This window comes from Podarcis raffonei, chromosome 7 (assembly GCF_027172205.1).
Source record: "Podarcis raffonei isolate rPodRaf1 chromosome 7, rPodRaf1.pri, whole genome shotgun sequence".
NCBI lineage: Eukaryota > Metazoa > Chordata > Lepidosauria > Squamata > Lacertidae > Podarcis > Podarcis raffonei.
The window spans coordinates 81,034,227-81,047,580 of record NC_070608.1 but is presented as its reverse complement, the minus strand read 5'-3'; the positions used below and the strand labels follow the sequence as shown (position 1 = coordinate 81,047,580).

General features: G+C 42.3%; 1 protein-coding gene across 2 annotated transcripts in view; it reads right to left on the bottom strand.

Annotated features, from left to right (window-relative positions):
* The window catches only part of GABBR2 (gamma-aminobutyric acid type B receptor subunit 2), a 300,773-nt gene that overhangs the window by 187,318 nt on the left and 100,101 nt on the right, over positions 1–13,354 (bottom strand). For both annotated transcript variants that reach the window (XM_053397182.1, XM_053397183.1), the window contains exons 4-7: positions 9,079–9,180; positions 5,054–5,119; positions 3,147–3,347; positions 318–554 (exon numbers count right to left, since the gene is read on the bottom strand). In XM_053397182.1, coding sequence (XP_053253157.1) covers positions 318–554; positions 3,147–3,347; positions 5,054–5,119; positions 9,079–9,180 — 606 coding nt within the window. The remainder of the gene's footprint in view (positions 1–317; positions 555–3,146; positions 3,348–5,053; positions 5,120–9,078; positions 9,181–13,354) is intronic.

Sequence of the window (13,354 nt, the reverse complement as noted above, 5' to 3'; positions counted from 1 at the left end):
AGGAGTCTTCTGCCCAACGTGGGGTTAAAAACCACTACCCATCTATTCCCTAACTTTTTACAAAAGCCTAGGAGAAAACCCATGCCCAGTTACACCCTAATACCCTGATTATCTTGACTGGGGGCAGATTTTCCCTGAAGGCCTTGCCGGAATAAACACCCACAAAGCAACAAAACTTTGATTCAGCACTCAAAATATTCTTTTCTGAAGTACTTTTCACAACAGACGTTTCTATTTCTAATAACCGGCAGCTGATATAGTGCCCAGGGAAGAGACTGCTACCAGACTTCAGTTTAAAATAATGAAGGGAGGCTTACCGTTACACCAAAGAAGCTGGTCTGATTCATTGCATCTAGGAAAATTTTTCCAAGTTCTTTGTTGGTGTAGTTAAAGTCCTCAATTTTTTGGTTTCTGTTGGTGGCATTGAGAATCTTCATTGCTTGCTGAAGTGTTTTGGCAATTACCCAAATTCCATCATAAGCAAAGCCATGGAACTTACTTGGCTCAACATTCCCTCGCCTTTGATCATACTCCTCTTCATACTGCTGTGGTGTCTGTATAAAAGAATACAAGGCCAGTTCACTGATCAGCATGTTAAAATCTGTGCCCAAAACGTCAAAAGCCATGGAAGCCCTTAAGAGACCTGTGGAGCTCAAGAAATAATGAGAAGCATTTCAGGGCAGAAAAATACAATTTTATCATTCATCATGTAATATTGTTCCATCATGGCAACTACTGACTCAGGTCACATCCCCACAATTATGTTTAAAGCATATTTAAAGCATGTGGTTTCCTGAAAACAAATCTGGGAACTGTAGTTTGCCCCTCACAGGGATAAAATACCCAGCACTCTTAACAAACTAGTTCCCGGGATTCTTTCAAAGACGCAATGTGCTTTGAATTTATGGTGTGGATGTAGACTTGCATTAAAAATGACTTGCCTAGACCTACGAAACTAAATTACTTGCCCTTGGGTCCACTGAAATCAATAGGACAAGTTAGTAATGAAGGAAGTTCAAACTAAGTCTGGTTCCAAGCAATTATGCTTAAATCAGTTTTCTCAGTATACCTGAAGGAGCGTCTCCACCCCCATCATTCTGCCCGGACACTGAGGTCCAGCGCCGAGGGCCTTCTGGCAGTTCCCTCATTGCGAGAAGCAAAGCTACAGGGAACCAGGCAGAGGGCCTTCTCGGTAGTGGCGCCCGCCCTGTGGAACGCCCTTCCAGCAGATGTCAAAGAGATAAACAACTACCTGACATTCAGAAGACATCTTAAGGCAGCCCTGTTCAGGGAAGTTTTTAACGTGTGATATTTTACTGTATTTTTGGTTTTTATGGAAGCCGCCCAGAGTGGCTGGGAAGGCCCAGCCAGATGGGTGGGGTATAAATAATAAATTATTATTATTATTATTATTATTATTATTATTATTATTATTATTTTCTCCAAACTAATGACACCAAAGGCACACTTTTTTCTGAATTAAAATGGGGCACATGCTTTATTTTGGCACCCAAAACATACTTTCAGAATGTAAATGGGTAACCAAGGGAACAACCTCATGTTTCTCAGTAAACTACGGTGGTGGGGTTAGTTCTTGATTTGAAGGAGATAAACCCATGGCAGTAACTCATGCAGGTGCTCAGTGGACACCCCTCCTCCAGGCAATTTTGCAGGGTCTCTCCACCAGGAGGGATTGAATGGTCCAGTCACGCCAAATCCAGAAATGGCACAACATTGCAAGTTCTAAACTCGTTACATTAAGTGTAAAATAAGCAAGATCTTCCTCATGTTGTTTGGGGCACTGTTGCCATGGTGAAATTCATTTGCTAAACAGAGCTCAAAATAATTGTTTGTGTTTACTAACAGAAAACAATTTAATAATATCCATGCACCACTGAGGTGCATATGTACATGCTTTTATAAACAAGAGTCAACATGATTTTTTTTCCTCTCTCTCCCTCTCTTCAGGGTGAACCAAGACTGCTTCAACTTTTGCAGCACCTCTGATAGAACATTTTCCAAAAATTACACCTGCTGATTTGAGTTGCCTTGCTTTGCCCCTCCCCTCCGCCCGTCTGAAGTGCAAAGGCTGTATGCCTGAGTCTTTTCTAATTCCTGGGTCCAACAAGGTTCCAATTGCTGGAGTGGCCAGGCCAGCCACTACTTAGGTAACATCCTAAGTATGGGTTGTTAAGGTAACAAAGGAAGTAGCTTTGTGCCAGAGGAGCAAATGAACACCCCACTCCCTCAACTGCCTGGTAGTTAGAAGGACAAAAGGGAGAGAGTTGAGGTTGTTCCCTCGGTTACCCATTTACATTCTGAAAGTATGTTTTGGGTGCCAAAATAAAGCATGTGCCCCATTTTAATTCAGAAAAAAGTGTGCCTTTGGTATCATTAGTTTGGAGAAAACTGATTTAAGAATAACTGCTTGGAACCAGACTTAGTTTGAGCTTCCTTCATTACTAACTTGTCCTATTGATTTCAGTTAGAAGCTAGAAGCAGGCAGAAGCCAGGGAGAGACAGAGCCATGCCTGATTTCTGGTGGAATCCAAAGCTGTGGCTATGGGAGAAACAAGACACTTTGGAGTGTTAATGCTGTGAGCTTCCCCACCCCCACCCCACCCATTGCAGGCTCAGGCTGCATATATGTGTAAATAAACCATATATCCTAAAGACACCAGAGTCTCAGCTGTCCCTCATTCCAAGGAAACTGAACTCTGGGTAAGTGCCTGGAACTCCTGGCCTGTTGGTGATTGGGGTGGTGTACAACAGTATTTTAAAGTGACGCATAATGCTAGAGGGCTTTTTGGGCTGGATAGCTTTAATATTTGACCGGGGGGGTTTTCCCACCCAAAAAGCACCCTGAAGCACTTTGGACATCGCTGCTTCAGTTTGAAGCACCTCATGGAGATCCTGCTTCTGCTCTGACAAGCCCTGAATCTGTCCAAAGCAGCCCTGCTGTGGTTCTTGATCCAAGACTCATCAGAACCTTTTGCAAAATCCCATTAGAAGAACCATGCTCTACCCTTAAGCCCTGCTTTTGCGCTGCCACCTCAAGGTTTAAGACTGGGCTGTAAACCTACTATGACAGAAGTTTTTTGCATGCCTTTATATGCTCCAAATGGTAAAAAGGAAATCAAACTCACCCTTCCTGAAATGGTTTTGATCGGTTTTGAACTGAGAGGTTCAAAATCCACTCCAATGTACCCTTCCATGGCGCCAAGAAGGTTCATGGTGAGACAGTGAGATGAGTTAAGCTTTGGAATAGCTTTTTCCCACCAGTGGCTCTGATACCACCCAGGAATGATCCACTGATATTTAGGGCCAAACATCTTTTCATTAAATGCCTGCAGTGGAAACATAGAAGAGGGGAGAAAGAGTTACAACATATATAAAAATCTTGTAGAGGTTTAAATAATCTCAGCTATGATAGCCGCTCCTTAAAAATAAACACCGTTCTTGGGGGGGGAATGAACCTAAAGGAACACACACATTTTAACAAGGGAGACCCTAAATATATACTTATACATCTGTACTGGATACACAAGAAGATGCCATCAACTGAGGACAGCTATGATACAAACAACTTCATAATTAATATGCCTAATGCAGAAGCATTAAGAGCTTCTATATATAGGCTTGATGGCCAAAAAGTAAACAAGAAGGAATGGGGCTCCAAAGTGAGAAAAAGCGCAAGACTGGAAGTCTGCTCCTTCTCAGTCACTCAAGCTGAGCCATATGGATAAAGATGGTTGTTAGTTGGGATCTGGAATACTCTCCCCTCCCACAGCATGTGATAGGGATTGTCTGGATGACAAGGAATGTTGGGAGGTACCATCTGGGGAACCACCTGGGGAAGCCTCAGAAGAGGGAGGCTCAGAGCCCGGGGAGTGCTGGTGGGACCCTGAGGGCAGGTCCAGGGGTGAAGTGGGGTGGGAGGATGGTTGGATGCTGAAGAAGCAAACAAGAAGATGTTGGGAAACTGTGTACGTGCAGCTACTCACACAGAGGCAATTAAAGTTTGGCAGACAGCCAGAAGGCAATCTGAAGGAGTAAGTCTGCCTGGTGATAACAGAGGCATGGAGACAGCTCCCTGATTGGTCAAGCTCTCTCAAGGGAGTGATAATTAATGGCCTACTAACTGGAATGTGTTAGTTCTGGAGTTCAGAGTTCAGTGGTTCAGGGTGTCAGTGAGTGTAGGAGTTGTGAGTCGTGTATGAGAGAGCTAGCTAAAGATCCGTGTTCTGTTCCTGTAAATAGTCCACTGTATATAATAAACACCTAACTACAAGTTCCTGGTTCCTGCTTCTTCTATCCTGTCTGCAGCCAAGTTGCCAATTGCTTCCGTGGATTCTGCATGTACTCTGCTAGGTCTGGCTAAGGTCCTGCAACTAGTCAGAAAGTTGCGAAACACCAAATAGGTTTTGTCAATAGAAGAGCCGGGTGCAAAAAGCAGTGCAGACTCTGCAGAAGCAGCCCAGGAGCTTGCCATCCCTACTGTACTAAGCTCCCCTCCCCCTCGCCTCCGAGAACACAGAGGGCTATGCCTGCGGCAGAACAAAGAGCACAGTTCCCCCCACCATTGTAGCTTAAGGCTGCTTGGGAAACTTCTGGCTGAGGAGGAGCCTCAGGGGGGAGAAGAGCGCAGAGGCCTTCAGTCCTGGCAACTGCTTAATGGGAGCAAGTCCGGCTGGGAAGCATTGCCAAGCTGTATGCGATTTACCTAAATAAGGAATTAAATACACTGAGTCTTGTATGCTGAGCTGCATCTGAGCCAGCGCTGACACCATGCCACCCTCTCTCCTGGCAGGTGTAGTTGCATAGCTTCCTGCAAAATGGCCTGTCCATTTATTTCTAGCTAAGGCCCTCTCAAAGTCTTCTGCCTTGTCCAAAAGCCAGCATGTCCTTTCGTCCATCAGCTGGGAAAATTTATTGCTTTCCCTTCAATTGTCAAGGTGGCATAGAGTTCCCAAGTTATTGCCCATCCGGGCATTGGCCAAACCCAAGTCTGCAGAGACCCCCTCTTCTTCGGCCTCTCTTTTTCTTTACTTACACAGCAGAATACTTTTGCCGCCATTTCCTCATTGAACTGGCCAAGGATAATTCGGACATCGTTTCCCTGCAGAATACAATAAAAAGTGACGTATTAGTGAAATCACCACCTTCTCATCCTCTCACAGGTGTGAGATAATTAGTAATTATTTAGTAATAATTAGTAATTATTTTTTATTGCCACCAGCTCAATACACAAGGCACCGTAAAAAGCCTGAAATGACTAGCTCATCAAGAAAGTTTAAACAGCCATGTGGGCCTGCTCCCATAAAATGGCCTTCAAGAGACACCTGAAAACAAAAAAAAGTGAGGATAACTGCCGAATCTTTGCTGGAAGGGTATTTCACAACACAGGACTCACAACACTAAAAGCCTGACTTCTGGCAAAAGCCAATCAGGGTTCTGTAACATGGGGGGCAACCAACAGTGCTCTTTCAGATGAGTCCATTAATTAAGCTGAGGTTCAAAGGCTTAGGTGGTCCATACAGAATCCTTTATAATGCCTTATTACTGAAATGCTCTTTGTTTATAGAAAAAATTAATTGGTGCCTCATATTTTACACGAACAAGCACCTCCTGGGTAGTCTAGGATTCAAATATCACCAGAAGTGGCACCATTTATTGAGGCAGAACCACAACCAACCAGCACCAGATTCTCTGCTGCTTAACCTGGATGGAGGTTGGGAAGCAATGAGTTTGGGGCTGTATGGCTGCACCAGTGGAGCAACCAGATTCAGCCCACCAGTGAAACAATGTGGACTATGTATGTATGCTTTTCACTCGCAGCAAAGGCACATTAGTCCTAGGTATAAATATTTTAAATCTCCCACCAAATCACAATCCAGTTGGGATTCTAACCCAGTCAAGTCACAAGACTTAACAGGCGTCAGACCCTTGGAAGGATTTCAAAACCTTCAAAAGATGTTTCCATTATTTCTTCAATAATGTTTCAGAGGCACCAAGGCAATTCATGGGAAGAGGGCTTTAGGATTAGCTTTCTTGCTATCCCCACAGGGGATCAAATGCTTATCACAATTTTACTGATAAAACATTAATTTATTTGTTAAAACTATTAATAATCTGTCCTTCACTGGGAGATGCTAGGCAGCAGATACAGACAAACCGAACCCAAAATTAAACAGTAAAATAAAAATACTGTAAAAAACAAAATACAGAATTCAATTACAACTAAAACCAGCAGCAGAAATAAAAATTCAGCTCCCCAATGCACATCCCCTCTCGCGGAAAGCCAAGGCGAAGAGGTGTGACTTCACTTGCCAAGGAAAATGGCACCAATGTCATGGTAAGAAACACCTCAGAGGGGAGGAGATAGTGAAACTGAATAGGCCGAATTTTGAGCAGTGTCTGGTATAGCCAAGTTCACTCTTAAAAGAAGATACAGAAAGGGCAAAATGGAAATATTTTGAAATGTCAAGACAGTGCTGAGTGTGAAAGTATCTTTGCACTGCTTTTGGGGGTGTTTTTTAAGAGATTAATTGTTGCTCATGTGGATAGTGTGCTAAGCACCCATCCTGTATTTTACTAAAAAAAAATTATCAAAATGTTTAAAAAATGTCTGCAGGCACAAGGGAGTGGAAAACACGGACACAGTGCAGGGGCTGCCATTGACCGTCTCTTCAAAATGATCACTTCTGTATTTTCATCAGTGCTGGCTATCCTTCTTGGGGACGAGTCTGGTTTTTCTAGGAGACAGCTTGGGGAAAACCCTGCATGACAAATTTCAGCAGAGACCAAGCAAGAGACCAAAAATTAAAGTGCAAAGGGTAACGACAGCTCAATAACAATGTCTCAAAATCTCTAGAAAGCTTCAAGCAATGGTTTTGTTCTGTTCTCTTTGTAATAGTACTGCCATTACCATCTTTTTGCTGCCCATGGCAGCTTTTGTGTGCCAGAACCCACGACACTTTTGTCAAGATTTGAGTACCAGTACCTCGATTTTTACTAAAGAAAGTCCTGGCTTCAAGGTATACACACACAAAAAAGTGGCAGTCTTTGGTTTCCATTGTTAAATTTGCCCATCCATTACCTGTGCAAATTAAGTTCCGGGCGCTTTATTAGAAAGTAAAAATAAAATAAAAACAAAAATCAAGATATCAAGGACTGAATTTTTGACACTAGAATGAATTACTTAAAAAAATCACTCCGCATGGTCACTGAAAAACATGCATTTCATCAAATTTTTGAGAAGCACACACTGCCCCTAATGCATTAATGTCTGGTTTTGCTGAGGAGACCAGAATATAAAAAGATAGAAAGATGGGCATTAAGAATTTAGATGTGTATGCCCTACTTTTTATCTGCAGCAATTCACACAGAAGGTATGAAGTGTCAATCAACTGGAATAGCATCTGCTTCCTAGCAGGGAACCTTTATCTCCCACTACTTTTGGTCAGTCCTGAAGGGCTAATGTAATAAACATGAAAATTATAATCTACTGTTCAGCATCTAGGCAGCATACATCATAAAGAGAGATAATGGCAGAGATGTGGGCAAGACCAACAGCAGAACGAAAATCTCACGCACAGAAGGCTGCATTCAACTAAAGCAAAGAACATAAGTTCATTTATTTCCAGTGGCTTTACTCTGATTATTAGTTAGTTGGATACTAGAGGGGGGAAACATTAATAAAGTTAACAAATCACACAAGTGCAATCACCCATTTTTAGTTTTCTCGTGCAAAGGGGGATTTTACTGTTGCTTCTTGTGGAAAGGGGGAAATAGTTCGCACACTGGTACGTGGGTCAAGGTCCACATGCATTCACCTCTAGGCTCATCTTGCCCCACATGTGCACACATTCATCACAGCATGTATATGTTGGATACATATTATCACACACAGAGAATCGTAGAATTGGAAGGGACCACAAGTCCAGCCCCCTGCAATGAAGGAATCTTTTGCCCAACGTGGGGCTTGAACCCACAACCCTGAAACTAAAAGTCTCATGCTTTACCGACTAAGCCACTCACCGTATTTTTCGCTCTGTAAGACGCACCCGGCCATAAGATGCACCTAGTTTTAGAGGAGGAGAACAAGGGAAAAAATATTCTCTCCCTCTCTGCACAGCGCCCCTTCAGCGAAGCGGCAGGAGAAGTGGAGCCCCTTCCATTTCTCCTCCCGCTTCACTGAAGGGGCGCTGCGGAGAGGGAAAGCTGCGCAGCGCCTCTCCAGTGAAGCGAAGCCAGGAGAGTAAGAGGGATCGGTGCACACTGATCCCTCTTGCTCTCCTGGCTTCAGGGATAGCCGCCCGAAGCCTCCTGAGCACAGCGGGAGCGCTCCCACTGCGCTCCGGAGGCTTTGCATTGCTTTCACTGAAGCCATGGAGCCTGCATTCGCCCCATAAGACGCACACACATTTCCCCTTACTTTTTAGGAGGGGAAAAGTGCGTCTTATAGAGCAAAAAATACTGTACTTTATAAGGTAGAACCAGCTCATACTTCTGACACATGTGTTTATATGTTAAGCCAATACTATAAAGCAAGGACCAATGAGTTTCCCACTTTCGCCAAAAATGTGAAATTTATCAATGAACTCATAGATATTTCCCTCCCTTAGTTAGCAGCAGGAGCCCTATGCCTAAATGGCACACTATATTACAAATGACTAACTTAGTTCTATTAATTTTAGCAGGTCTTCTTTGTGTAAGACCAGCATTAGATACATCCCTATTTTTTCCTATTTGACACTCAGTTGGTAACTTAGATAACAATTTTAGAAAGAATGTACCTAAGGGTGAGAGACTGCAGCATTCACAGCTTTTCTACTTTGCTCCATCTGACTCTGCTAGTGCATTTTAAAATGAGCCACAACTGCTTTTAACACATCCAGTATTATATTACCTCCAATATTAATTATTGCACCATTACAACACAGCATCCTATACAATACGATTTACTTCTTTATTACAAACAGCACTGCATGGATAATTTATCAGCAAAATGCCAATTCTATTGCCAATGATTATTTTCTTTTCTACTGCCCAGTTTGCTTCAATAGCTGCACCCACCTTGAGTTTTTTGACACTTGTGCAGGGATCATTAGAGAAACTCTCTGTGTCTGAGATTTCAATATCTTCCCCATACAGGACACCAGTCAGATCATTCCGTACCTGTTGCAGGTTGGGGAAAAAGGCAAAAATGAATTAATTGGTACCCACACCACTGAAAATGCCACTGTCTCGCAACACCATAGCATGATTCAAACAGATGCCAAGTTAGTCACCCTTCCGTACAGGTGTTATATTAAATCATATGGAGTGTGGGAGTGGGGATTTCCTGACAAGCATTCCAGCTTTGAGACTGTAATATCTGCTACACTGAAAATAACATGCTATGCTGTTACAGACAAGCCAGTCCATACAAGACAGCAGCTCCTCTTCAATCTGCAAGACCCTGATTGACTCCTAAAACCTAAACACAATTCTTGAACCCCTGAAATGCAACATGAAGCTGGATCTTACAATGTGAACATTCTTTCTAAGGTTTCCTCACATTTTCTAATACATCCAAACGGATGCCAATACTTCCTTTTCTGTTGTAGGCATGTATAGCACCATGAGCAATCTTCTCACTGAATACACAGATGCATTCTTTTTAAATTAGCAACAATAATAAAATAAACTGGAAGTCAAAGAAAGTATAAACTACTTGTAATGGTGCAGTTCAAGCCTTGCTACTCAAAACGGTGAATGTATTTATTTATTTTATAAAAGCACAGAATCACAACAGAAGAAATAATTTGTATTGTTCAGAAATTTCATTATACAATCTCACACGCACCATGTTTAGATAAATGTAGGTAGTGTCCCTTCTCTTAAACACAAAAGCAGAAAGAAATGCATTTTGCTCCCCGTTAGCTGACATTTGATGGAAGTTGATACTGACATGTGAACCCTGACCATCTCAGGAAAAAAATCTGAATGTCCAAAAACCTCAGATGTAAGCCAGTGAATGTTAATAATAATAATATCAGTATTCACTTGGATGTCTGGAAACAGTGAAATATACCGCTGTTTGGGGCCATTCACAAAATTTCTCTGGGATTATTAGCACCCAAACATCAATACAGTGGTACCTCAGGTTACATACACTTCAGCTTACAGACGCTTCAGGTTACAGACTCCGCTAACCCAGAAATAGTGCTTCGGGTTAAGAATGTTGCTTCAGGATGAGAACAGAAATCGTGCTCTGGCATGGCAGCAGCAGGAGGCCATGTTAGCTAAAGTGGTGCTTCAGGTTAAGAACAGTTTCAGGTTAAGTACGGACCTCTGGAACGAATTAAGTACTTAACCTGAGGTACCACTGTATTGAATTTCTGAGACCCACTTTCTCCAGGATCCCAATTCCATGACATGACTCCCAATTTAACAGCAGTGAATAAAACCTCTATTTTCCTGTCCACATGCAAGAAGGGCAATCAGGAGCTTTGACAATCAACAGCAGAATAACCAATCCTCCCTTTCAAAAAACTTACTGGCATATTCACCTGAGATTTATACCATATTGTATCCCAAAAGTTCCCACTTAAACAAAACCACCTTACAGTCCAAGGTATGGCAATGCCACACTTTTATTACTAGGGAAGCAGCAGCAGGAAAAAGCTAATTAATTTGTTGGAATGCGCTGCAATGCAAAAGAAGTATTTCCATCATTTCTTCAATAAAGGATCAAAGACTCAGCTATGGAACAAAAGGAAAATTAAGTCCACAGTCAACCAGCTAGACAGTAAAGATGTTATGTGTTCTGAAAACAATGACAAGAAAATTGGAGACAGAAGCATTTGCAAAATGCAGAATGAGCAAAGAGCAGCTGTAGAGCTTTTACAAACTGGACAGAATCAAAATAATATTTTGAAGAAAAGGGACAGGACAAGACTAGAAGTGAGAGGCCATAAACGAAAGTATCAGTTCTAATATTTTTTTCATTCTAAAAACATTCTAGGGTAGAGGTCCCTGGCATACCAGCCTCCGCTGCAATGTCAAGTGCTTCTTGGAAAACAAGCGAATGTCTGCTTAGCTAACATGCCCACAATAGTACAATCTGTGCACAGCTCTGTTCCAGTATTTCCACTGTTGCAGAATCAGTTCTATTCATCACTACTGAAATCTGGTCTCCAACTCATACTGGATCCAAAAAGCTACAAAATGATATTAGCATACAATGGCAAATTCATGATAGGCCCTGCCGCCACTGCCACCCCCACAAAACTGACAGGGAGCTTTCTGACACCACTCTCTAAGCGACTACCAGAAAGTCAGCCTAAAAACAGAAAAACAGCCTCAAAACACACCCTTGTCCATTGTGAGGATTTTGAGCTATGGAAAAATCTGCTCCGCCAGTCATGCTAGTTCATGCAACCACAACTTCTGAATGCTTATTTTTCAGGTGACTGGTGTTCAGAATCAATGTGTGACCCATCAAAGCACTATAACACCTGGGAAATAAGGATGCCTGGAAGTTGTTTTCATGATCCTCACAGTATTGTTGGGTTTGGGCTTGGGTTAGAAGGCTCTGATGCTGGAGGAGGAGGAGAAGGAGGGAAAAGAAACAGAAGGGAGATGGTGGGAACCTAGGTTGGAGCTGGGTGCACCTCCCTCTTCAACCCCCAAATCCAGCTGCTTTGGAAGGGGGAGGTGGGTTGTCGCCTCTCCCCTCTGTCCTTTCTGTGGAGCAGAGACCTCAGTGGAGACTGGGAAGATCAGTTGAAAAGGGAAGATGAACAGAAGATGGCCATGACTAAACAAGAGCCAAAACAGGAGGATGCAGCCTTGTCCCCTACAACTAGGTGCTGCCTTCACAGATGGGAGAGCACACATGCAATCTTGACATTCCCAAAAGGCAAGAGAGTATATCTCAAGTGAACATGCCCTGTCTTTAAAAGCTGGTGGAAGGGGTGGTGAAACTTCTTGGGACATCTTCATTGCTTCCATCTGTTTCTGAACTTCTTACTCTTCCCCAGAACTCCTGTATCATGACTCCTGAGCACTGTGCCTGACCTGTTACTTGCCTGATGAAGAACGTTTTTCACTTACAAGGAAGAGACTCTGTCTGTGTGCTTTGGGTGGGAGATAGGACATTCTACCATAGATGGAGAAGTGTCCCTTATTGTGAGAGATAAAAATAGCAGCTTCTCCTCCAACACCAAATAGTTCTAAAGGCTTACGCGCTCTTTGCAAACGAAAGCTCCAGATAGTCACCACAAAGAGTGTTCAGGTTTTGCTAACTTCAGGATAGTCATTAACCACCTTATCGCTTACGTAGTTTCTCAATTAAAATTATTTATCAGTTATTATTAATGCAGTTTTGTGTGCCATATATATACATAATATTTTTCGTTCTATGAGACGCACCAGACCACAAGGCGCACCTAGTTTTTGGAGGAGGAAAACAAGAAAAAAAATATTCTGAATCTCAGAAGTCAGAACAGCAAGAGGGATCGCTGCGCAGTGAAAGCAGCAATCCCTCTTGCTGTTCTGGCTTCTGTGATAGCTGCGCAGCCTGCATTCACTCTATAAGACGCACACGCATTTCCCCTTACTTTTTAGGAGGGAAAAAGTGAGTCTTATAGAGCAAAACATACGGTATATATGCACGCACGCCAGCCTGGCAGGACCATAATTTCTGCATGCCAAAGGGGCATGGCTCTAATAGAAGTTACATAAGTATAATGAATGGTGATAAAATGGCTCACTTGTTGATAACTTGCTAGTAATTAGCCTACATTAACAACACTAATGATTCCATATGAAAGCTAAAGCATTTCTCCAACAGCTAATGTTTATACTGCTAGTTCTAAGCTAAAATCCACAATTCCAATAACATTTCTTGTTTCATCATATTATCAGTGACTCCCCAGTGAACCAAAGCTGCATGTAAGTACTGCTGGATAAATCCTTTGTTGCTGGAGTATATATATATAGATGTATGTATGAATGGGGGGGGAGGGCATAATCCCACCAGATGTTGATCATCAGAGATTCATAATGAATGAGAACTGGACAGAGCAGATGGTTCATACAATCATAAATTTGCTGAGGTTTTCTCCATTAATGATTCCTATGCAAAGTTCTTTTCTTTAAAAAAAGAAAGAAAAAAATGTTTTCTGCCAGATTCCTCAATTTTATTGAAAGAAATCTAAAACAATGACTTTTTAAAAATGTATACACATCTGAGAGGAAGGGATTATAGTTTCTGGGATTAATAAAGAAGTATGTCAGTAGGAAGGGTGCTTTGAATCTAAAATTGTAAGCAAGCAAATTTGTATTTTTGGGCATGTGGCTTTCT